General features: G+C 55.2%; 1 protein-coding gene across 1 annotated transcript; it reads left to right on the top strand.

Moving 5' to 3' along the window:
- Positions 1-1,164: 1,164 nt before the first annotated feature.
- Positions 1,165-23,640, top strand: HDAC11 (histone deacetylase 11). The gene is made up of 10 exons (XM_047850319.1): positions 1,165-1,267; positions 2,214-2,362; positions 4,574-4,674; positions 15,240-15,356; positions 16,621-16,663; positions 18,411-18,487; positions 19,542-19,604; positions 20,601-20,697; positions 21,589-21,767; positions 21,914-23,640. Coding segments are annotated over exons 1-10 (1,044 nt in total). The 5' UTR covers positions 1,165-1,265; the 3' UTR covers positions 22,130-23,640.
- The last annotated feature ends 878 nt before the right edge of the window (positions 23,641-24,518 follow it).

Below are 24,518 nucleotides of genomic sequence, written 5' to 3'. Positions count from 1 at the left end.
GATCTCAACTTCCCCATGAGGTAGGTGGGAAGGCATCACCCCATTTTCACATGCAGAAATAAAGGACTAAAGAGCTAAGCAACTTGCCCAAGGTCATGGTGCTGACAGGTGGCCTAGTCTAGGTTTAATCCAGACCTCAGCTCACCTCATGAAAAAATTGAGGTGATGACAGCAGCCCCTCATAGGATTTGGTTGTGAGAATCCAGTGCCATTATGCATTCAAGTGACAGGCACTTGGAGGGCACTGTTGAAAAGTCTGGGTCCTTCCCCTTCGCGGTGCCCCACTCTGTCACGCCCACGGGCGCCCTCACGGAGCCACCAGGGATCCCTGTTCCTGGCAGCCCTCGGGTCAGCTGCTTGTTTGGCTGGCGGGGACAGCTGGGCCTACAGAGAGGCCCATTGTCTCTGGCCTCTGGGGCTGTATTGTTGGAGCCTCGTCCCAGGGTCCAGCCCCAAGACACTCCCAGCTGTCGCTCGGGCTTGGCTTGGTTTGGGGAGGGGAGACAGGGGAGTGAGCACGGACACCCGACTGTCCCCTTAAGACTGGATCACCAGCCCGGCTGTACTGACGAGGAAACTGAGGCTCAGAGAGCCCAAATGACGTGTAGGGAGTGCTTGTCTCACCTGGGAGTCCCCACAGATGCGGCGGGGAGAGCGCGCGAGGGCCTCAAGTCGGAGAGGTCATGGATTCCAGTAGGTTCCAGATGGCAGGGCCAGAGCACCACACCATCCCATTTTACCCGTGGAAACAGAGACCCCAGAGCGCGCACGCTTGGCCCAAGGTCACACAGCGCGCATGCCGCGGAGTCCGCCGGGAAACCAGGCGGCCTAAGTCCCAGCCTTGGGAGAGCGCAGGGGAGCCCGGCCGGCGGGGGGCGGGGCATAGGGTGGCCCCTCCCCCGGGGCGGGGCGACCCCGCACTTGGCAAATGTCTGCGGCGAGCCTGGTGAAAACTCGCGCGGCCCTCCCCTTAGGGGGCGTGACTCTCCGAGCAAAGCGGGATTCTACTGGGCATTTGTCTGCGCAAAGCGGCACGTCGCGCTTGATGGGCGTTGGAGGCGTGGCCCCCGATCGGCCGGCGAGTGCGCTGCGGGACTCCATCGCTCTGTGACGCAGGCGCGGGCCCGAGCGGGGCGGAGTCGAGCCTGCCGGAGCTCCGCCCCCAGCGGAGGAGGCCGAGGCCGGGGGCGTGTCCGGGGCGGGGCCGTGCCCTGCCCCGCCCGGTCGCCGAGCAGTGGCCAGCGCAGGGAGGGCCCGGCCCCGGGATGTGAGTGAGGCAGGGGTGGGGGCGCGGGGTGGGGCGCCAACCCAAGACCCCGGGGTTCCCAGGGGTCCCCGTGGGCGGGAGCGCGAGTGCGCGGGCTACCCGGCGGGCCGCCAGGTGCGTGCCCAGGTATGGCGGGCGAGGGGGCGCTCGGGTCGGGTGCGCCCAGGCCGGCCTCGCGCCACTTCTCTGCGGTCCGAGGGACCGGTGAGGGTCGCGGGGCTCCGACCCGGGCGGGGCCCAGCGACAGGCGCGGGTCTGACGTCTGCCCTATCCCGGGCTCCACCGGCTGTGCGGAGGCCTCCCGCAGTGGCAACAGCTGGCGCCGGGTTTCTGGTCCCTGTGCGGAGGTGTAATGGGGGGGAGGGGGGTCAGCTGCGCGGCTAGGCTGAGGTGATCTCCATTCCTGGCTGCGGGTTGGGCCTCAGTCTGCGTGAACCCCGACCTGCTGTTTCTGGGAACTGTCATCCCCACCCCCAGCTCTCAGGGATAGGGCGCTCTCTGTGCTCAGCTGTTTCGGTGCATCATCTCGCGACAGCCACATGTTTTACTTAAGGAAACTGAGGCCTAGGGCCACACAGCTTTTTAGGATAATTGTAATAATGTGGAGGGGACCTGCCGAGGCCTGGCAGCCAGATACACCTGGGTGCACAGCCGGTGCTGCACCCACCCGCAGTGTGACCTTGGGCACGCCTGGTTCCCCCTCCAAGCCTCTGTTGGGACCGGTGGTGCCTACCTCCCAGGGCTCCGGTGAGGTTTGGGTTGGACAGTGCAGGGAGAGAGCCAATGCTCAGTGAGGAGCTGCTCTCATGACCGTCGTTGCTGTTGCTAAGAGGCCCTTTTCCTGCGGCTGTGGAGCTGTGTGGTCAAAGTCAGCCGGCAGCGAGGAGGAGGCTGCTTTCCACACTGAGACTGCCCCTGTCTCTGTCTGTCCCTGTGCACACGGAAGGCCACACACAACTCAGCTGTACCAGCATGTGCCGGAGACACGCTGGCCCATCGTGTATTCACCACGCTACAACATAACCTTCATGGGCCTGGAGAAACTGCACCCCTTTGATGCGGGAAAATGGGGCAAGGTGATCAGCTTCCTGAAAGGTATGGAAGGCCCTATCAGACCCTACAGCTGCTTCTTCCAACCCACCCCTCTCTCCCGGCCCCTCCCTGTGTCTTCCCTGACACAAGCCGCAGTCTCCCACCTCCACTCTCAGCCCTCAGACTGCCTTCCACTCATGCGGGCAGAGTCTTTTCAGTACAGGCGTCTGAGCATGATATGTCCCTGCCTCAGACCTTCACTGCTCCCCATCACTGTGGGCTTAAGTCCTGTCCCTGTCCGTGGAGGCCCAGTAGAAGGGGGGCTGATTAAGGATGGACACCAGGAAGGTGAAGTTTAGAGCAATCCAGTGTCTGTTCCCCATAAGCTCCGAGAGTCCAGGAACTAGAGAGCCTTTGCTCCAAACCCTACTGATTGCAGATGGAGGAAATTGGAGCCGAGAAAGGTTAGGAAACATGCCCAAAGTCACACAGCGACCAAGTAGCAGAGTGGGGTCTGGAACCCAGAGCTTCAGGCTCGCACCTGTCACAGCTCATTCCGCTGAGCAAGGTGGTGCTCCAGATTGTGCTTTCTACTTCGGTTTGTAATCCAGGGGTCTGGTTTAGGTGGGAAATTCAGGCATCACAGCAGGCTAGTGCGAGAATATTCTCCCTTTTCCCTGCATTAGGGGTTCCTCAGTTAACAGAAGTAGGGAACATTACCTGGCATAGGAAGAGGCATGGTGGATCTTTAAATCACACAATCCTGATCATGCCATGGAGACAGTTTCGCTTTGGGGCTAGCCTGTCTTTAACACCTAAGCGCATCTCCCTTTTTAACAAATCTAGAGCGAGCCACACTGTTGCAGAAAATAGAATCAAATTACAGATTAATAGCAGTATGTTTGTATCGCATATGTTTTCTATTTTGGGTTTTTCTATTTATGGCAATTGGTTTGGATTTTCCATTTGCAATAGTAACCAGAGTGAGCATTCAAAGAAAACTATTAAGTAGAAGAAGGACAAGTGGTGTGCCAGGATGGTGAGAATACGTGGAGCCAGCCTGTTGCTCATCTTGCTTCCCTGACTATGGCCCTTCATGCACTGTTTCCAGCAGACTCAGCCTGAGTCACTCCCCCCATTGCCCTTTCTTGGGATCCTGCATTACCCAGTAGCTCAACATAGGATTCCTTGTCTCCCTCATCTCTGAGCTGACCGTCCTCCTGAGTTCCCTCCTTCCTCCTCGGAGGATGTGGGTGGAAAGGAGGCAGGGGCCACATGGTGCTGCCAGGAAAAGAGCTGGCCCTTTGCCTGAAGGCAGTGGGGAGACTTGGAATATTGTTGGGGGGAGGGGCGATGGAGAGTGCCTTCTGTATGTGGAGCTATGTGCAGGAAATGTATGGGATCATTTGCTTTCTAAGGGTTACACGTTAAAACAGTTTCTTTGGATTCTGACCTTGTCCCTTTGATTCCCTAGAACCCAGAGCATCATGGTCCTGTTCTCACTGTGCCCCAGACCACTTCCTGTTTCTTCTTTGGCGAAACAGAGCAAATCTTGTCTGGTGGATGTGAGGGGTGATAAAATACTGCAGTGTTTCCCCAACATCAGTTATTTGCAAACCACTCTGGGGACCTTGCCGTTTCCTTATACCACCTGCTCCGTTATTTACTTCATTTTTTTTTTAATTGACTTAGCCTCTGCTTAAAAAAAAACTTAAGTAAACTTGTTTTAAAAGGAAACATTATATCATCTAAATGGGAAAAGCCAGTTTCACTGGCCATAAATAGAAGGTCGTGGTAAAAACATAAATGCAGGAAAACTGTGATTCACTTCAGGGTGCTGCAGTCTGTGAGGTCGCTGCTTTTTGGGTTAAGAAGGGAGATGAGCGAGGGTTAGGCAGGCCTGAAAGACCACACCACCCTGGGCCTCCCGTGACATCACCAGAAGGTGGAGAGGGAGAACTGATAAGGCTTTTTCTCATTTTGAGTCAGCCTTATCGACCCATGTGCCACCTCCTGTGAAAGCTGTCCAGCTCACCTCTCAGCTGTTGGTGGCTTGGGAAACCCAAGGATTGCCTCATGCCCAATGCCTAATGCCCTCTGGCCATTGTCCACACTGGCCTGGGAGGCGACCTGTTTTCAAAAGCCAGCCGTTTCCCACCTCCTCTGGGGCAGGGCTAGCAGAGGCTAAGCCTGCAGCCTGTTCCGAGGGGTGGTCTGGAGCCGGGTCGGCCATGAGGCCATCAGGGAAGCAGGGTGCCCACTTTGTGGTTTCAGAAGAGAAGCTTCTGTCAGATGGCATGCTGGTGGAGGCACGGGAGGCTTCGGACGAGGATCTGCTGGTGGTGCACACGAGACGCTATCTCAACGAGCTCAAGGTACAGGGTCTGGGGCCTGGGGACGGCTGCTGACCAGGAGGGGTGGTCAGAGCAGGGGCAGCTCGGTCTGGGGAAGCACAGCCCCAAGGGGCTCCATTCCTGCCCCTCATGCAGGGGGATCATGTGAGTTTGTGGTCCCCAAGAGAAGGAGAGAGGTGTCAAAAAGGCAGATACCAGGGATGGGTTAGGCTGCTCCAGGGGGTAGTGAGCTCCCCATCCCTGGGGGTATGAAAGCAGGGACGACCACTTGGCGGAGTTTGCACCTTCATAGAGCTTCTACATTAGTGCCTTTCAATCTGTGTTCTATGAACAGGCCTTGGAGACCCTTGCTGACATGCTGGGTGAGGGGACGCCAGCTCCTTGTCTTTATCCAACCAAAGCTGTCCCACATAGGTCTATTTTTATATCGGGCTGACGTTTGAGGTTCTTTTCTAAGAGCTTCTGCTGCTAAAGACTTGTTGAAAACTGTTGGGCCAAAAACTAGTGTGAAACTCCCCAGGTCTGAGCAAGGGATATATACAAGTGGCCAGGCAGGTGGTAGTGGTGGTGTATGGGGCAAACTGGGGGGCTCCTGCCCCTTCCCAAGTGGGTGGCTGCCTCGCAGCTGCCCTGGGGGCCCCATGTGGCCAGAAGGCCTGGCTTTCAGAGAAAAGTGGGAAATTCAGATTAAGTGGCAGTCCCTGGTTTCTTAATGCGGCAGCTCATTTCAACATTTGTAAATCCTACCCGCAGACCAAACTGGGCCTCCAGGCTGCCTGCTTGTGACTTTTTTCCAGAGGAGCTCGTGAAGCTGTCATCAGTGCTGAGGTTCTGAAGCCTCTGCGTGGGGAGCTCGTCTAGAGGGGAAGCGAGGCTGGGGAGGTGCGTCAGAACCTGGTGCTGCCAGCCTGCCCTGGTGGGGGCATGGTCGGGGATGCCACAGGTCCTCTGCCAACAGTGTGGGAGCCCAGAGCCCCGACCCCCACCTTGTCTTAGACTCAGTGCCACAGCACATGCCAGAGGTCACCAGGCCCCTCCCCTCTATAGGTGGAAAAGCCTAGGCCCTGCTCAAGGTCACCCAGGAGGTCCAGCAGCCCTCAGGGAGACCCCAAGCAGGGCATCCAGAAGCCAGTCTGTCTTCCTGGTTCCTGGTCACGGCTGCTACCCGCCCTCCTCCCCCACTCTGGCCGGAGCTGTGAGAATTCTAGATGAAGCCGTGACAGTGTCAGCTCATGAAAGATTACCAGGAAGAGGTTGCAACCTGGCTCCTGGGAGAGAGAGGTGTGCGAGGCCTTGGCAGGAAGCCCAGTCCTTGGCTGCCCTGGTTTCCTGGGGCCTGGACATGCGTGGTCACAGTCCACAGCCCAGGAGCTGGGCCAGGAGGACATGCCTTCCAGAGTCCAGAGGGTGAGGGTGGGGAACAGGGACTGATGACGACGGGTCCGGGCAGGGAGAGACCAGAACAGAGTGGGACCAGGGTGGATTGAATGTGAATGTGCCAGAATAAAGCTGAGGGGGAGGGGGGCTAGGCTCCAGGATGCCACCTGCTTGAGGAGCCTTCAGGGGAACTGTGCAGGGCTGACTGTGTCCCTGGCCTTGGGCCCCCAAAAGCCTAAAGGCAGCTTACTATGTGATAGGTAATAATTAAAAAAAAGTATTAACAGGTTGAGACCTGAGTAGGCAATTGAGGTCAGGGGCAGCAGGAGCACTCAGACATGCCAACTGAAAGGATTAACCAAGATGCTATGGTTGAGCTTATATATTTGGCTTGGAGCTCCCTGACAGCAAGAGCAAAAAGAGAAACAGGCTGATTTCCATCACACCTACTAAGGTCAAGCATTCAGTCATTCAACACATCTATACCAAATACTGACTGTGTACTGGGTACAAAATGAAGAATAAGCAAGTTTCTCTGCTCCCATGGATTTGCATTTTTGTTGTGGAAGACTGGAAATAAAGAAGTAACGGCCCAAGAGGATTTCACAGAGTACCAAGGGCTGTGAAGGGAAAAAAAATAGAGGGTAACTTAAGTGGAGGGTGGAGGGTGACTGGGTGGTCGGGGAGGGCCTCACAGAGGTGAGGTTTGAGCTGAGACAAAAGAATGAAGAGCGTGTGGAGCTTTGAAGGAAGAATGTTCCAGAACCACATACCTACAGGGGGAGGGGACTTTGCCTCCTAGAGGGAAGAAGGATGCTCAAGGGAATAAAAAGCTGAGGTGGCACAAGATGTGGTCAGGGAGGCCAGCAGCACCAGGCCACGCTGCGTCTTGCAAGCCGTGGGCGGAGTTTGGATTTTGTTCCAGATACCATGGGAGAGCCACATGGTATGATGTGCCCTTGATGCTCAGGCAGGAACCACCATGCCCATTTTGGCACTTAGGGGCTGCAGCTCAGGAGCATTCCCCTTGCCTCTATTCATCCTCATCCCCTTCCCCTCTCCCCCCAGCTCTCTGCAATGTTCCTTTTCTTTTTTTTCTCTGCTGCGGGCATCTGGAACAGTGCCCTGGAGAGTTCCTGCTGGTTTCCTCAGCTGTTCTGTGTGCACTGTGGGAGGTCACCCTCTCCCCTGTGCTGCCTCACCCATGTTCCAGGGCTCACGCCTGGCCCTGGCCTGGTGTGGCCTTCGATGCTTAGTCATCCAGGCATTGAAGGGGATACAGTACCTGATGTTTGCCAGGTGATGGCCATTCAGGGAAAGAAATGTGTATTGAGCGCCTACTGTGCGAAAGGCCCAGAGTTTGCCCCACTGAAGGTGCTGGTTGGGTTGGGCCAGGGCCAGGCTCCTGCCTTCTGCTAACCCCAGTGACAGTTTGCCTGGGGTGTGGGGTGGCATGACACAGATCTGACATCTCGTCCTTGTGCACCCTGAGCTAGGCGGTGCTCGGGATACCTTTATATGGCAAGTGTTTTGTTTTGTTTTGTTTTTTAATCCGGCAACTGTTTAATGAGCACCGTGCTCTGTTCCAGGGGAGGCAGGATAGAACAAAAGAGATGGAGTCCCTCTCCTTATGGAGCTGACATCTGGGGGAGTCAGCCAATAGACACGATAATCAAGTCAATGATATGGTGTGTTAGAAGGCACTCGGTGCCATGGATGAAAGTATAGCAGGAAAGGGGGAGTAGGGGCTGCAGTTTGAAATAAGGAGGTCAAGGAGGGACTTACTGACATGTGATCATGGACTGAGGGCAGTGAGGGAGTGAGCTATGTGGGCATCTGGAGAGAGTGCATTCCAAGTATAAGGATTAGCAAGTGCAAAGGCCCTGAGGCAGGAGTATACTGCAGGAGTATTGCCACTGGATCGGAGGGAACGGGAGGGAGACTGGCAAGAGATGGTGTCAGAAAATGATCAGGGGCCAGACCACACGGGGGCCTTTGGTGCCACTGCTGTTTGCTCTGAGGGAGGTGGGAGCCAAGGAGTGTGTTAAGCTGAGGGATGTGGTCTGATCTAGGGTTTAGCAGGATTGCTTGGCAGCTGTGATGAGAAGAGGCTGGCAAGACAAAAGCAGGAAGATCAGTGAGGAAGGAGGTCGTCGCAATAATCTGGTGAGAGATCCGGGCTCTCAGACGAGGCTGGAAACAGCGGCTGTGGATTTTGGGGGAGTGGTAGGAGTTGGAGTTTGCAAAGAAGAGGAAACAGTAGAATTTTCTGCGGTTCAGACTGGGTATGCGGCATGCAAGAGAGAGAGAGAAGCCAAGCTCACCTGAGCCTCAGGAAGTCCAGACACCTCTTGGGCCTGGTCACCGACCTCCCAGCACTCGGAGTCCTGTCTGGGAGGGAGACAGACCCTCGCACCAGAACACCAGGGGGCTAAAGGCTTAGAGAGTCTCTGGGGAACTGGGCCCCCTCCCCGGGCCTCTGATTTCTCTCTCTCACTTCTCTCTTCTTCTCCGAGGGGGCTCTTGTCTCCTTTTCTTGTTAATTACAGTAAAATTCAGATAGCTTAGCCAGTAGCCATCCTAAAGTGTAAACATCGGTGGCATTTGTTACATTGACGATGTGGTGCGACCATTGCTGTCTAGTTCCAAAATATTTTCGTCGCTCCGAGGGGAAACTGGTACCCACAAAGCCGCTGCTCCCATTCCCCTTCTCCCCGGCCCCTGGCGACCACCAGCCTGTGTTCTAGCTGTCTGCACTTGCCTTTTCTGGAGGCCTCACATGCGTGGAGTCACACAGCACGTGACCTTTGGCGTGAGGCTTCTATCAGCAAGCACAAGCGTAGCGTTTTCAAGAATGATCCATCCCATGGCGTGAGTCTGCGCTTCATTCCTCATTGCGGCTGAATAATATTCCGTTGTGTGGATAGACATTTTGTTTATCCGTTTCTCAGTTGATGGGCATTTGGGCTGCTTCCAGCTTTTAGCCTTTTGTTGCTATGAACACGCATGTACAAGTCCATATCTGAGTCCCTGTACTCAGTTATTTAGGTTATATGCCTAGGGGTGGAATTGCTGGTCACAGGGTAACCAAGGGGCGAGCAAAATGACCCCCACAGCAACTGCACGTTTTACATTCCTAACAACTGTGCACAAAGGTTCCAATTTCTCTACATTCTCACCCACGCTTGTTATTTTATGGTTTTTGTTTGTTTGGTTGGTTGGTTGGCTGCAGCGACCTTAGTGGGTATGGAGCGGTATCTCATTGTGGCTGTAATGTGCATTTCCCTGTCAGTCAATAGCACTGAGCATCTTTTCAGCCACTTGGTGGACATTTATATCGCCTCTTTGAAGACGTGTCTGCTCAAGTCACAGGCCCAATTAAGACATTTGGTTATGGAGTTTTAAGAGTTCTTTGTATGTTCTGGATGTTATGTGATTTGCCAATAATATCTTCTCCCATTCTGTAGGTTGTATTTTCGCTCTCTTGCTGGTGTCCTTGGATGCATAAAAGTTTTGAATGTCGCTAAACCTCAACTTATCTTTTTCATCTTTTGTTGCTTGTGTGTTTGGTGTCGCATCTAAGAATCCATTGCCAAATCCAAGGTCATGAAGATTGACCCCGATGTTTTCTTCTAAGAGTTTTAGCTTGTGTTTAGGTCTTTGGCCCATTTTGACTTAATTCTTGTATATGGTGTGAGGCAAGGGCCCAACCTCAATCTGCTGCATGTGGTCTCCAGTTTTCCCAGCACCATTTGCTAAAGACACAACACTTTCCCCATTGACTAGTCTTGGTACCCTTGTGGGGAATTAGTTGGCCATAGATGTATGGATTTACTTCTGGACTCTCTGTTCTATTCAGTTGATGTATATGTCTCTCTTATGCCACTGCCATATTGTTTTGATCGCTGAAGCTTTGTAGTAAGTTTTGAAATTGGAAATTGCGTGTTCTCTAAGTCTGTTCTTTTTCAAGGTTTTTCAGCTATTTGAGGTGTCTTGAGATTCCATATAAATTATAGGATCAGCTTCTCTATTTCTGCAAAAGAGGCCATCAGGATTTTGATAGGGATTGTGTTGACTCTGTAGAGGAATCCGGAAAGTATTGCCATCTTTACAATATTAGGTCTTGAACCCATGAACACAGGTTATTTTTTCATTTGTTTAGATTCTTAAGTTCTTTCAGCCGTGTTTTGTAGTGTTTAGTATACTGGTCTTGCACCTCCTTGGTTAAATTTATTCCCAAGTATTCTATTATTTCCATTGTTATTTTAAATGGAATTGCTTTTTAAATTTCCTTTATGGATTATTTGTTGCTAAGGTATAGAAATACAACTGATTTTTGTGTGTTGATCTTGGATCCTGCAACTTTGCTGGATAAGTTCTTCAGTTTAATAGGGGTGTGTGTGTGTGTGTGTGTGTGTGTGTGTGTGTGTGTATTCTTTAGGATTCTCTGTAGCTAACATTATGCCATCTGTGAATAGAGATTAGTTTTACTTCTTCCTTTACAGTTTGGAGACCTGTTACTTCTTTCCTAATTGCTCTGGCTGGAACTTCCAGTGTGAGGTTGAATAGAAGGGGCAAAAGTGGGTATCCCTCTCTTGTTCCCGATCTTAGGCTGAAGGTTTCCAGTTTTTTAGCACTGTGTATGGTGATAGCTATGTGATTGTGTGTGTGTGTGTGTGTTTGCGTGTGCACGTGTGTATGATAAATGCCCTCTGCCAGCCTGGCAGAGTTCCCTTCTGTTTCTAGTTTGTTGATGGAATTTATCATGAAAGGGTGTTGGATTTTGCCAAAGGCTCCTTCTTCATCAACTGAGATGATGGTGTGGATTTTTTTCCTGTCTCTCCTTTTGCTCCCACTTCCACTGGTGGAAAGTTCTGACCCAAACCAAGCAGTTGGGGCCTCCACATGGGGTTGTAGCCAGTCTCTACTGGGGAAGCTCGCAGGCCAGGCCTTTTGGTGGACAGTGGGCATTAGGCTGGGGTGGTAAAACCTCCTCTGTTTATGTCATTCATTCATTCATTCATTCATTCATTCAGCACTATGGGCTCAAGTTCGCTAGAGCAGTGGTTCTGCAACTTGCTTAAGCATTGGAATCCACTGGAAGGCTTGTCGTGATGCAGATCACTGGTCCCTACTCCCAGAGTTTTGGATTCGGGAGGTCTGGAGAGGAGACTGAGACTCTGTGTTTCTGACAAGTTCTCAAGTGCTGGTGTTGCTGGTTTGAGAACTATACTTGGAGAAGCACAGCCGTAGAAGCAGAGCCTGTGGTGGGGTTGGAGGTGCAAGGGATTCCCTGAGGGCAAGCCTCGGGTGACACCTGTAAGGGGGGGAGGGGAAGCAGCTGGGCACACGTATGGCCTCACCTGACCCCAGGAGGGCTCTGCATTTGTGCTGTCTTGGGAGCAGAGGGCCAGAGTGTCCTAGCCCCTTATCAGCTAGTCATCCAGCTCTCCTGGGTGGTGCAGGGTGCAGGGGAGGTGGGCTCCTTCAGGGAGTGTGTATAGGCAGGGAGGAGTCTGGGCAAGGGTGGGCAGCATGCGCCCTAAGCACCTGCTGTGTGCAGGCTTCACTCTCAGCATCATCTGTATAGCAGGAATGAGAATGAGTGTGTGCTTACACTCCTGGCTGTGGCATCCTTCTGGAACAGACAGATAACAACTGAGACATATCGTAACGCCAGGTAGAGACAGGCGCTGTGCAGAAAGATGAGGCAAGGGCAGGGGTCGGGGTGGAGCCGGGGGGGTCTTCAGATGGGGAGTTGAGGACAGGCCACGCAGATTGGTCTAAGGCCCCGTTTTAGGCCTGGTGGGGTGGGGTCCCTGTTTCATAGATGAGGAGACGAGAGGGAAGTAAGGGTTGTGTCCAAATTGACACAGCAGTGGCAAAGCCCAGAGTCGGACCAGTTTTTACTCTGAGGAGGACTTCTGAGCCCTGTCCCCACCCTACTCCCATCTAGCCCATCCCTCAATGCCCTTGCCTGGGGCCAGGCTCTCAGAGGGCCTGATCTGGGTGCCCTCATCCCAGCCTGCTGCCCTGCACGCCCCTGTGTAGAACCTCCCCGCCCACCCCCTCCTCCAGGGCCCAGCCGCCAGCCTGCCCCTCCCACCCCGTCTATTTTTCACCCTGGCCACTGGTGGTTTTTCTGGAGCAGCTCCGTCCAATAGAACTTTTTGCCACAGTGCACATGTTCTGGAATGGCCCTGGCCAGTAGCCCCTAGGCACACGTGCCTATCGAGCAGTTGAACTATGGCCAGTGAGACTGAGGAACGAAATTCTATTTTCTTGATTGAAGTAACAAAATTCTAATAAAAAATTTTTCACTTAAAATTATACCCAAGTAGCCACGTGTGGCTGGTGGCCGCTGGATGGGACAGCACGAGTCTAGCTCATCAGTAGGCAGCACCACTGCCTTGCACAGAGGCCACGGCTGGGCCCGGGAGAGGGCTGAGCCGTCTGGCACCATCTCTCACTGCCGGAAGTGGAGAAACGTTGGCAGACGTGACTCTTCCCCCAAGGGGACTGGTCCCCTTGGCTATATCCCAGACGTGCTTCTGGTGACTGTATACCCGGCCCGTGGAAGATTCATTCCCTAGTGTGTCCCACGTGATTGCAGCTTTCCAAAGGTCAGTAGGCGTTGTGTAAAAAGTAAGGCAGGCCGGCAGAGGTTTGTGGCCAGAAAACTCGGGCAGTGGATAGGATTCTGTACGGCAAAATTTCGAGCCCTTTACATGTTTCCCATGTGAGTTTCCAAGAGGTGGACAACATAAGCAGTGTTTCCCAGAGTCATTTGATGTGGACCCCTTTCCTGATAGCACGCTGGGCTAGGCAGTTGCTGTGGAACATACTTTAAAACATGCCCCCTTCGTGGTTTTGTGTCTATATGGGACCCCTCAGGAGGCTGGGATAAGCTTTCATTTTCTTCCAATCCTTATTCCCTGCTAGGTTGCTGAGGGAGAGAGGGAGGCAGTGGCTTAACGTGTTCCTTCAGCAGCTGAGTTGTGTGTTCACTGTTTATTCATAGAAAACTCTGGTTCTGGGGCTCCTGGCCGGCTGGGTCTGTAGAGCATGCAACGGTTAATCTCAGGGTCATGGGCTCAAGCCCCACGTTATGCATGGAGCCTAATGAAAAATAAAAAGAAAGGAAGAAAACCATGGTTCCATGCCTCCCATAGGCCAAGCCTGTGTTGGGCAGTGGGATTGGTGTGAGGAACAGTCAGAGCTGGCCACCTTCCCTTCTCTGGGTCTGTCCCCCACCACATGCACACACACGCACACGGACAGGTCTTGGAGCATTCCAGCCTTCCTGGCTGGTCTCAGCTCTAGCACCCGTACCACCTCCCAGGCCCTGTGGTGCCTCCTGGTGCAGCTGGGAGGCCGGGGGTTGAGGAAGGCTGGAGGGGCACCTCCCTTTTCAGACTGCAAGTGGTCTGTGGGCCATACGCCACGTTCACCAGCTCCTTCACTTGAGTGAGGGCTTCCCCAGCCTACAACTGTCCTCAGCCTTGGTGGCCTGGGTGGGGGCTGGGGGTGGCCACACAGGTATTCAGTGCAGTTCAGGCAGCCTGGGTTTCCCAGCACACCTGGACCCTATGGAAGTTGACATGGGGCCTGTTCTGCCTTCTCTCCCTGGCCTCAAGTAGTGCCCCCTGGCTAAGGCGCCTGCCAGGACCTTCCCAGGCATATGCCCTTTCTGCTGTCCTACCTCAGCCTTGGCCCATCCTCTTTCCTCTCTGCTGACTCCTCGCCCTTACTGAACATGCCTCTCCTGCCCTAAATCTCCTCCCCTGGTGGGAGAACCCAGTGGCCATGCTCCCCGTTCTCAACACCTCCCTTGGCTTACTCATTCCTGAAACTCCTCTCTGCCTGGCCTCCTGAGGGCCATACCTCTGCCCCACCCCCACCCTGTCCCAGGATAGCCCTCGATTTTCACAGTGGGCTACCCTTCTGGCCCTTGCCTTCAGGGTTGGAGTCTTGGGGTTCCAACCTTGCATCCTGGACTCCTCTGTCTGCCCATCCCCTACATGCTATCTGCTAACCTTCCCCATCTCCCCTCCTCTGGACCCTCATTATTTCTCGCTTCCTCCCTGGGGCTGCTGCTGCTTCTATTCAAGTTCTCCTAATTGGTCCTCCTGCTGCAGCCAGAATAGCTTGGGCAAGCACCATCTGATGGCTCCCTGCTGCTCTGATGAGGCTGTCTGAGAGAGAACATTCTCTGGCAGCACAGGCCCTACGGGACAGGCCTGGCCCCGCCCCAGTTGTACCCAACTTCTCGTGAGTGTGGACTCACTTCCCTTTGCCAGTAGTTGTCTTTTCACCTTGACTGTGACATCCGGGCAACTCCCGTTCACCTTCAGACTCAGCTTGGAGGTCACTGCGTCCAGAAAGCTGCTGTGTTCCCACCTGGACCCAGACCATGTTCTCCATCAAAAGGCTTTGCCACATTGCATATGAGTGCCTTCCTGCTGGGCTGTGGGCTGTGTCAGAAGGACAGGAGTAGCCCCCACCTTGGAGCCTCAGTAAATATTTACAGAGTGCCCTGGGCCCCTCTGAGGCTCTGCCTGGGGTCAGAGGAGAGCAGGGAGCACGGATCCAGGTACATTCTCAGCCAGGCAGCAGATGGTTCGGGATCTGGGCCCATGGACATTTGCCCCGGGGTCTGGGAGGGTCACAGGGAAAGCTGTGTCCTAATCTTCGTGCGAATGCCTTTTGGGTACCCTAGACCCTCCTGCCTCGGTAGCCAGAAACGAGGGCCTGATACGCCTTTTGAAGGGAAGACCGATTCCTAGTGGATGATGAGGTCATGTGCCGGGGAAGCGGGCCTGGGCTTCCAGTGCTGGCTCTGCCATTGACTCACTGTTTGACGTTGGAAAGAAAGATCTTCCCAGCTCAGGGCCTCAGTGTCCTCCCCCTTCTGTACAGTGGGTGGGCTGGGCCAGGGCTGGGTCTGCCACCCCTGTGACTTGGCGTCCTCTGCAGCTCTCGCTCTGGGCGCAAGAGGGCAGCCAAGGGCTTTGGAGGAATGTGGGCCAACAGCTTTAAGGCAAGGAACTGTTCTTACTGAGCCCAAAGCTGGGTCAGGGGCTCTCACTTCTTACCAAAGGAACTGCACTTGACTGGAAGTTCTCCCAGGTCACCTGGAAACTGGCAATCTGATTTCCCAGCTGCTGCCTCTGCGCTCTGGGCACAACGACCTGTGTCTCCTTCCACAGTGGTCCTTTGCTGTTGCCACCATCACAGAGATCCCCCCTGTCATCTTTCTCCCCAACTTCCTTGTGCAGAGGAAGGTGCTGAAGCCCCTTCGGACCCAGACGGGAGGAACCATCATGGTAGGTGGGGATGCAGGTGGGAGGAAGGGCTGGGCTTGGGACCCCACACCTCCGGGCCTTTGCCCACTCTGGGCTCTCCATCCGGAATACTCTCCTCCCACTTTGTAGTTGAACAAAATCCTAAATAGTCCTCAAGGCACAGTAACAATGACTCTTTCTCCCAAAGCCTTTCCCACTTGGGGACATTAGAATTCCTTGTTCCTTCCCCCATGACCTCCTATGAGAGTTACCGTATTTGCTGGTGTATAAGATATATCCCCTTTTCCCCAGGGGGTGTATCCTCAAGCTATGGCTATAGTGTTCTCAAGTCAAGATGGCAAAACCAAGCCCCCATGGCTTCAGTGATGGGCGATGCTCCCCTCACTGCCCATCATGGGGGTGACAGTAAAGAATACTTACAGCAAAAGTAGCTTCTTCATCCCATATGTAGTTGTCTTTAAAATTAGCCACAGGCTGCCGAGTTAATTGGAGGTAGAGAAACATTTCAGATTTAGATGTAGGATAATCTTTTTTTAAAGAATATTTCATAAGTATTTGTTTTGAGAGAGAGACAGAGCATGAGCAGGGGGAGGGGCAGAGAGAGAGGGAGAGAGAGCGAATCCCAGGCAGGCTCCGAGCTGTCAGTGCAGAGCCCAATGTGGGGCTCAAACTCACAAACCGCAAGATCATGACCTGAGCTGCAAGCAAGAGTCAGAGGCTTAACGCACTGAGCCACCCAGGCGCCCCCTAGGTGTGGGATGAATTCATCCAGAGCCAGATCAAGACCTATTGATCTATAGTTTTCTTTTTAGCCTTGGATATTTTTTTTTTGTTTTTTGTTTTTTGTTTTTTTTTAAATATCACTGCCCACTCCCAAACCATGATTTCCTACAAGATTTTGGTATTCAGCCTACCGTATTTCTGTGGGTCAAAAATTGTCTATTTTTCCACTGAAAGCCTCATCAAAATCCTTGTCAGCTCACGTGTGATCATAACTATTTAACTTTGATTTCTTCTAGTCGTCTCTCAGAATTACAGTTCTGCGGCTTTGCAGTTCTCATACAGCAGCCAGTCTGGTACTTCCAAGACTGAGTCTGAGTCTGCTGGAGGGTGGGGGTCTCCTGAACCCTACCTCATAGATCATCCTATGTCAGAGTTCTCTGGAAATGGTGTTTATGGAATGAATGAATGAATGAATGAATGAATGAATGAATCAGTGAATCAGTGAATGAATGAGTGAGGGAATTGGTTGCCTGTGCCTCTCACCTTGTGCTTGTCTCCAAAGGCAGGGAAGCTGGCCATGGAGCGAGGCTGGGCCATCAATGTGGGTGAGTGCCCCAGCCGGTCTGGCTTGCTGGGTCCTTGGGCTGGGAGGGCCAGGAGGAACCTGAAGGCAACCACTGTGAGTTCAGATGCTCTGGTGCCTTCAGAGCCACCCTGAACCTCCTTCTTAAAGTGGTCTGGGGGGGGGGGGGGGCGGGGATTCGGCCATCTGGTGCCTGGGAGGGACCAACCAGTGCCTCCATCTGGTATGGGATTCTCATCTAAAAGAGTTCTCCAGATGGCTCCCCAGCCCTGCCTTTGCATACTTCCAGTGACAAGGGGCTCACTCTGTCTGTAAAAGCCTGCGTCATCCCCTGGGCAGCCCTGCGTGGGGCTGAAACCTGCAGAATTTCACAGTCTTTCCTGAAAAACTCCATCAGCCTCCCGGGGCCCAGGACAGCCTTCAGGGCCACGGTCACGTAATGGGCAGACAGGCCCAGGGTCAATGCTGTGTCAGGGACCTGAGGGCCAGCACTCCGGAGTCCCCTGGACTCTCCCCCAAGACTGGCTCACGGGAGGGTTACACAGATGTTTTTCCTCATCCCTTCCTTGTGTGTCCCTCACTGAGGTACAGCACTTCACAGTTAGCAAACCTCTTTACTGTCTGGCCTCTCCTTTGAGCTGGGCATTATCATGTCAACCCCATCATATCGATGAAGAAATGGGTGTGGGGGAGAACCCCCGCCTTTGGCTGTGAGCTCCACAAGGCCAGGGCTCGGTCTCTTCCATCTTGGTATTGCCAGGTACTGAACATCGGATCTGACATCACCGTGATGTGACGGTCTACTGCTGAACGGATGGATGAAAGAGGCATGCCCTGTGTGTGTCTACAGTGGGGTCCCCACGAGGGCCTCGGGAGGCCCTTCCCCCGTGGAAGATGTTATGACCTGATAGAGGTTAAGAGGCCAGGTCTTGATCCAGCCTGGGTTTGAATCTTGGTTCTGCTGTTAGTGAGCTGTGTGATCCCAGGCAGGTTGCTTGATTTTCTGTGTGCCTCAGTTTCTTCGTCTGTAGAATGGAGGTAATGGCAATTGTGCCCCCACTAGGGGCTATAGGGAGGTTTCAGTGAGCTCTGTGCCTGGTTAGGAGTTCATTATTGGCTATTATCTTGTTAAGATCCGTTGACAGCCTCTTGGCATGAGAATAGGCAAATCCTTTGTAGCTGTGAGCCCTGGACCCTAACTGCTGGGTGGGGCAGTTGTTGGGCTCAATTTCAGAGGCCCCCGAAACTCAGGTTGCAGGGCAATGGGCTCTCAGGGGGGAGGTTGTGGCCGGACCCTGGTGTCTAAGGCCTTCCCCATGGCCATGGGTGGCCAAGACCATCAGAAGGTGCCCTTCCTGACCATCTCTTTCTACCACCTGCAGAATCTGGGTTGTCCCAGGGTAAATGGGTCCCCCATAGCCCCACCACCCCTCCCTGGCATGGGAAGTCTCTTGGAGGCCGGCCTGGCTCTGCAGAGGCAAGGGACAGTTTGGGGAAAGATAAGCTCCTAGCCCTTGGGGGTTGTGACAGGCACTGTGGACTCACTCGTTGGGACAGCCTGCGAGGTTTCTTGCTCCGGGTAGGGATGGCTGTGATGGCAAAGCTACCTCCTGACCCAGGGATGGTGATGCGCCCGGGTGCTCAGTTCAACTTGCCGACCTGGAGTCCTGGGAGCCTGTCCCTGGGAGCTGAGCAGGGACGGGATGCGGGGAGGATGTAGGGGCGGGGCAGTGCCTGGCCCTGACCACGCTGTGTCTGCCCTTCCGCAGGTGGAGGCTTCCACCACTGCTCCAGTGACCGGGGTGGAGGCTTCTGTGCCTACGCGGACATCACACTGGCCATCAAGGTGCGCCCGTGTGTGCGTGGGGCTCGCCTCCAGGAGCCCTCCCTTGAATCCCCCCCCACCCCCAACTTGGGGTTCTCCTCCACATTACAGAGAAGGGAACTGAGTCTCAGAAGGGGAGGAAGCTGGCAGGGACTCCAACGCAGATCTGACACTTTCTGTGCCTTTTTTTTTTCCGGGGTGGGGGAGAGAGAGAGAGAGAGAGAGAGAGAGAGAGAGAGAGAGAGAGAGAGAGAGAGAGAGGGAGAGAGAGACGGAGGGAGGGAGGGAGGGAGCAGGAGAGGAGCAGAGACAGGAGAGAGAGAAGTCCAAACAGGCTCCGTGCTCGATCCCACTAACCATGAGATCAAGAGTCCGACGCTTAATCGACTGAGCCACCCAGGTTTCCCTCATTTAATCCTCATGTGTGCAGATGAGGAAACCCAGGCTTGGGGAGGTAAGGTCACACGGCTAAAAGGTGCAGAGCTGGCATTGGCTGACACCTCTGCTGGATTGCAGAGCCCCCCATTAACCACCCTGTGCCTGGCCTTGTTCTGGGCATCAGGAATGGACTGACATGGCCCCTGTTCTCCCAGGGCACACAGAATAATGGTGGGAGTAAGCAGGTCAACAGACCCTGGTCATTCAGAGAGGTCATTCAGAGACCTTCCTGGGGGTAGGGAGGGGAAGGAGGGCTTCCCAGAGGAGGCATGAGAACTTGGCCTTGTGGGATAAGGCAGAGGGCACAGCCTTGGGGAGAGGTTTCACCTTCTTAACCCGTATATATTCCTCTAGGAATCCCGGGCTTTCTCTAAGAGCTAGCCCAACTGCCCCACTCCTAATCTCCAGCCCTTCAGGGCACAGCACATGCTGCCTCCTCCAGGGAGCCTTCCTTGACCATGCACACATGCTTCTCTTGACCCACACAGTTCTGAGTGTGTGAGGTCTTTTCCCGGTGGCCTGATTGCCCACAAGCCTGTCAGGCCTCTCACCTGACCCCTTGCCAATTGGGAATCCCCAAGGGGCTATGTCCTCTGGCTTGTCTGAGTCCTCACCTCCCCCTTTCCTCCCCTGGCAGTTTCTGTTTGAGCGAGTGGAGGGCATCTCCAGAGCCACCATCGTTGATCTCGATGCCCATCAGGTGAGTACCCTGTGGGGGCTGCAGTCTCATGCCCCCCCCCAGCTGATGCCCATCAGCTCTGTCCCACAGCCCCCTACTGTGGGGGGCTCCCTTCCCCCTGGGAACATTGCCAAGCCCCAAGCTGGGCCTCTGCTCCCCCCACCCTGATCTGCCTCTCCCCTCGCTGCTCATCCTCTGTGCCTCAGGCCAAAAGTGGAGGGTCGGTCTTTGTCCCTCTGCGCCACTCAGCCCAGCCAGGGCACGGGGTCCGCCTCATTGCTTCGGTCAAACCAAAGGATCTTCCTCCCTTCTGACTGCCCAACACACCTGGCTGAAGGCTTTTCCTAAAGCCCAGGGTGGCGACACCATTCTCACGCCCTGAAGCCTGCTGTGGCTCCCCAGTGCTTCCTAGTCAGTTTGGGGTGCCACCCCTGCACGGAGCTGAGGACTACTGTGGGGCTGCACCTCAGACAGATGCTCACACGCATGATTTCAGGCTTGCTCAGGTTCCGGGTTACTTCTTCCTCAGGGCTCCAAATATGGGGCTGGCTCCTCCGGTCAGACCGGGCAGGGTGTCACCTGGGCTCTTGAGGACACCTCCCCCCCCAACTGCTGTTGTGCCTGTGTGCCGCTGGGCACCCCGCAGTGGAGTCCTATGACACTGAGCTTCGGAACTGAGCATACCTGCACAGCCCTTTACAGGTTCCCTTTCACGTCCCTGATCCCAGCCGATCCCACCACAGACTCCAGAGGGTGGCAGGGTTAGAACTCCTTTCTCATTCCATGGAGAGGAAACTCAGAGGGCTGGGCCCCGCTCAAGGTCATGCTAGAAGGTCATGGGGCTGCGTTTTAAGGTTGAATTCCAGCTCTGCTACTTAATAGCCACGAGACCCTCTGCCTCCAGGGACCAGCCGAGCTCCGCAGGCTCATGGGGCATTTCCTGGGGTGGGCGTGTGCAGGCTTTCTGGCCTTGCTGAGGGCCCCTGTGTGCAAGCAGCTTTTGTGTCCTCTCCACAGGGCAATGGGCATGAACGGGACTTCATGGGTGACAAGCGTGTGTACATCATGGATGTGTATAACCGCCATATCTACCCCGGGGACCGCTTCGCCAAGCGTAAGCTGCCCCCTCATCTCTCAGTCTTAAGTGCGGTCGTGCTCATATGGAGCTCTCTCCTGAGTATTCCCTACATGCTGGCCTCTGCAGAAGTCACTTCATTTGTCCTCAGCAGCCCTGGAGGTGGGGGTGTGTTCCCATTTTATAGATGAGCAAACTGAGACCTAAAGAAGTCACTTGACCCACCCGAGATCACATAAACCTGTCCGACAAACACATGTGCGGGTCCTTACATCAGGGTACCCACCAGGAGAATAAAAATAGACCCCTCCTGGGTATGCATTTGTCTGGTGGCAAATAGGGAATGACAAAAAAGAAATGAGAGGAAAAATATGAGAAGTCGAAAATACAAAATAGAAGTCGAAAACACAAAATGCATTTTCAGATGTCAAATGTAACAGTTGTGAAAATAAATGCAGGGGGGTTAAACTTACCAGCCAAAAGGCGGAGACTCTCAGATGAACTTTGAAGACACAGGGCCCTGCCCACTTTGCAAATAGGGGACACAAGTGCAGGAAGGGCACGTTTATGCCGGTGCATCTGCTCAGGGTCATTCAGCCCCAGGTGTGGCCCAGTGGCCTGGTTTCTGATTAAGGTGCTGGATTTGGGCCTGAGGGCACAGCAGGGTCCTCATTTCTGGGCAGAGGCTCCAGATGTCATCGACAGGGGGGCTGGGAAATCCCCAGGGCAAAGTGTTTCTTCTGCACTCCATTCTCTCCCTTGGCTGTGCCCCCTTTGCGGTTCTTGGCGCTCTTTAGTTTCATTTGGGGCGGAATGAATGAGGGGGAGCAGTGCTGGAGTCAGACTGCGTCAGATCCTGCTGGGGCACTGGGCCCTCCTGAGCTCGTTGGCCTTTCTTTGCCTACGGGGCTACTCCTGTCTCTCCCTCAGAGGCCATCAGGCGGAAGGTGGAGCTGGAGTGGGGCACGGAGGACGACGAGTACCTGGATAAAGTGGAGAGAAACCTCCAGAAAGCCCTCCAGGAGCACCTGCCGGACGTGGTCGTGTACAACGCGGGCACCGACATCCTTGAGGGTGACCGCCTTGGGGGGCTGTCCATCAGCCCCCAGGTGCGTCCCTGCCCTGAGGGGGGTGCGGGGGGGGGGTGGTGTGCAGCAGGGAAGGTGGGCGGAAGCAGCGGCGATCACAGCGGGACTTCCGGAAGCCGCGGGGCCCTGGCCGCCTGCCGGAGTCAGCCTCCCCCTTCCCCCCACAGGGCATCGTGAAGCGGGACGAACTGGTGTTTCGGGTGGTCCGCGGCCGCCAGGTGCCCATCCTCATGGTGACCTCGGGCGGATACCAGAAGCGCACGGCCCGCATCATTGCCGACTCCATCCTTAATTTGTACAGCCTCGGGCTCATTGGGTCTGAGTCCCCCAGCGTCTCGGCACAGAACTCGGACACCCCTCTGCTGCCTCCCGAGGTGCCCTGACCACGCCACCCTTCTGCTCTTCTGCGCGGTTCCCTGCCTGCCTCAGCCCGGCCCGCCCCTCAGCGCTTCTCCTTTTCTAACCACGGGGTGGTGGGGGCAGCTGCCAGGAGGTGCCGAGGGGCAGGGGCCCGTCCCCGACCGGGCTGGCCTTAGGGGCAGCCCCTCCGCTCTCCCCATTGGGTGTCAGAGGGTCTCCAGGCCCCTCTGTGGGCGGGGGCAGAAGGCAGGGCCTGAGTCCCAGAAGACCTCCCGTGGGGCCCCAGGTCTGACCAGGCCCTGCAGAGGCAGGCAGTTTCCCGAGGAGGGAGAAGGGCAGGTGAGGCTTTGGGGGCAGGAGTCATGTGATTTGCCCCACCCTTTCGCCCTCACCTAGGGCAGGGCATGGGGAGCCATGGGTGCCCGTGTCCGTGTGGGGGGGGTCTGAAAGCTGGGTGCTGCAGTGAGGCCTCTGGAGGGGGACTCTGGATTCCCAGCCAGCAGGCAGGACACCTGGTCCTGGGTGTCCTGGATGTAAGGGGTGGCGGGGAACGGGGCTCGAGTGGCGTCTCCCCTCTGGTGTTCCCCTTCAATAAAGCAAGGGCTGGACCTGCTTTCCTAGGGCTCCTCGGTGCTGATAAGGAGAGGAGAGGCCTGAGGAGCTCCAAATCTGTGCTTTAGTCATGGTCCTGCCTGTCAGAGATGGGCCTCAGCACTGGAGGCTTGAGGGGGCTGCCAGCCCAGCTGAGGAGGGGACAGAGGAGGGTGAGGCCCAGAAGGGGACACTGGGGATGGGGACAGGTGGCCAAGCCGGGTCCTACAGGACCTGAGGCCCCAGGTGAGGACGGAGGTGCCGGTGGTCAGGCTGGAGTTCTGGGAAGGAGGGCAGACATATCCATCCTGGCCCGTGGGTTGTAACGGGTAGGACCTGGGGCAGGGCCTTAGGTGGGGCTATTGCTTCCAGTGTCCAAGGTCCCAAGTGGGCCCTGACTTCTGGTCTTTGAAAAACCCCAGACCCTGACCTTGTTCTCAACTCTAATCTGAAGGGGACACCCTGGACCCCCCGCAGAGAGCTGGGTGGGGAGAGCATCCACCCTTCATTACCTGAGTGTGTTCTTAGCGATCAAAGGTGGGGTAGGGAGAAAAAGTGGGCCAGCGGAGGCACATCCTGGTCCCCGGTCAACCGCACCTGGGGGACTCCCGTTCATTACCATCTGGGGGTGCTCCTGCATTTCCCCACTTTCTCCCTTACACTCCCTTGGTGCTCCCTCTGCTGGGGGACGGGAGGAAGGGCTTCAAAATCGTGAACTGTCAAAACGGCTGACCTCCTGGACTAGACCTCGAGGCACTAACCACGCCCTTGGACCCCCTCACCCGCCCCCTGCCCTTGCCGTTGGTTTCTCTGCATCTGACTCAAGGTACCTAACATCCCCTCATTTCCACCTGGGGCCTGTGACACGTGGAGGCAGGCAGTGGGCTGGCTTCATCACCGTTGAGCTTCTGTTTGTAGAGAACCATAAAGGCTCTTGATCGGACTGGTTGCTGTGTGTTCTTGAGATGGAGCATCCTTACCTCCTAAGGATTAGAGGAAGTAAAGATTTAAAATCCACATTGAACGAGGCTGGACATGGCCTCTCTCAGAGAGAAAGAGTGAGAACGGGGAGAGGGGCAGAGAGAGAGAGAGAGAGAGAGGGAGGGAGACATGGAATCCAAAGCAGGCAATGCGGGGCTCGAACTCACGGACCGTGAGATCATGACCTGAGCCAAAGTTGGACGCTTAACCGACTGAGCCACCCAGGCACCCCCAGTATCTGTTCTTAAGACCTGAGTTGTCTGCTTTTGCTAAGTGATACCCCAAGTTATAAAAACCCAAGGGAACATGCCAACTTTGTGAAGTGCTGAGTCTCTAGCCGAGCACCTTGCTGACCAGGATGGGGGGGGGGGGTCCTGGAGCCCAGGGTGAGAGGGGGGACAGGCTGGGGGGAAGTCCGGGGTCGGACATGTGCTATAGGGAGAACTTGGGGGGCAGGAAAGCTTGGGAAAGCACTTTCTGGTGGAGCCCGCTGGGAGCAGCACTGATGCCCGGGAGGCGTGAGATTTCTGCAGGAGACTCCATCCAGAGCCTCCTGGAGATCTGGAGCATGAACATCTGGCATGGGAGGCAGGGCAGTCCCTCCCCCCCAGCACACAGGGGAGCGGGCAGACCTTGGAACCCAAGCCCATGTGGGAGCCGTGCTCTACCTGGGCCTGAATGTGGGGCCTTAGACAAGTGGCTTAGCCTGTTAGAGCCCCCTCCCTGTTCCTCCTGTAGACCCTGGTGCCACGTCTGGCTGAGGCCTGGGGAGAAGGGGTTTCATCTGCCTAAGTTACAGCTCTGTTCTCCATTGGGGCCGGTTGGGGGGCACTCAGACAG

This window comes from Prionailurus viverrinus, chromosome A2 (genome assembly GCF_022837055.1).
Source record: "Prionailurus viverrinus isolate Anna chromosome A2, UM_Priviv_1.0, whole genome shotgun sequence".
Taxonomy (NCBI): Eukaryota; Metazoa; Chordata; class Mammalia; order Carnivora; family Felidae; genus Prionailurus; species Prionailurus viverrinus.
The sequence above is the reverse complement of the archived record's forward strand: the minus strand, read 5'-3'. Positions and strand labels throughout refer to the sequence as shown.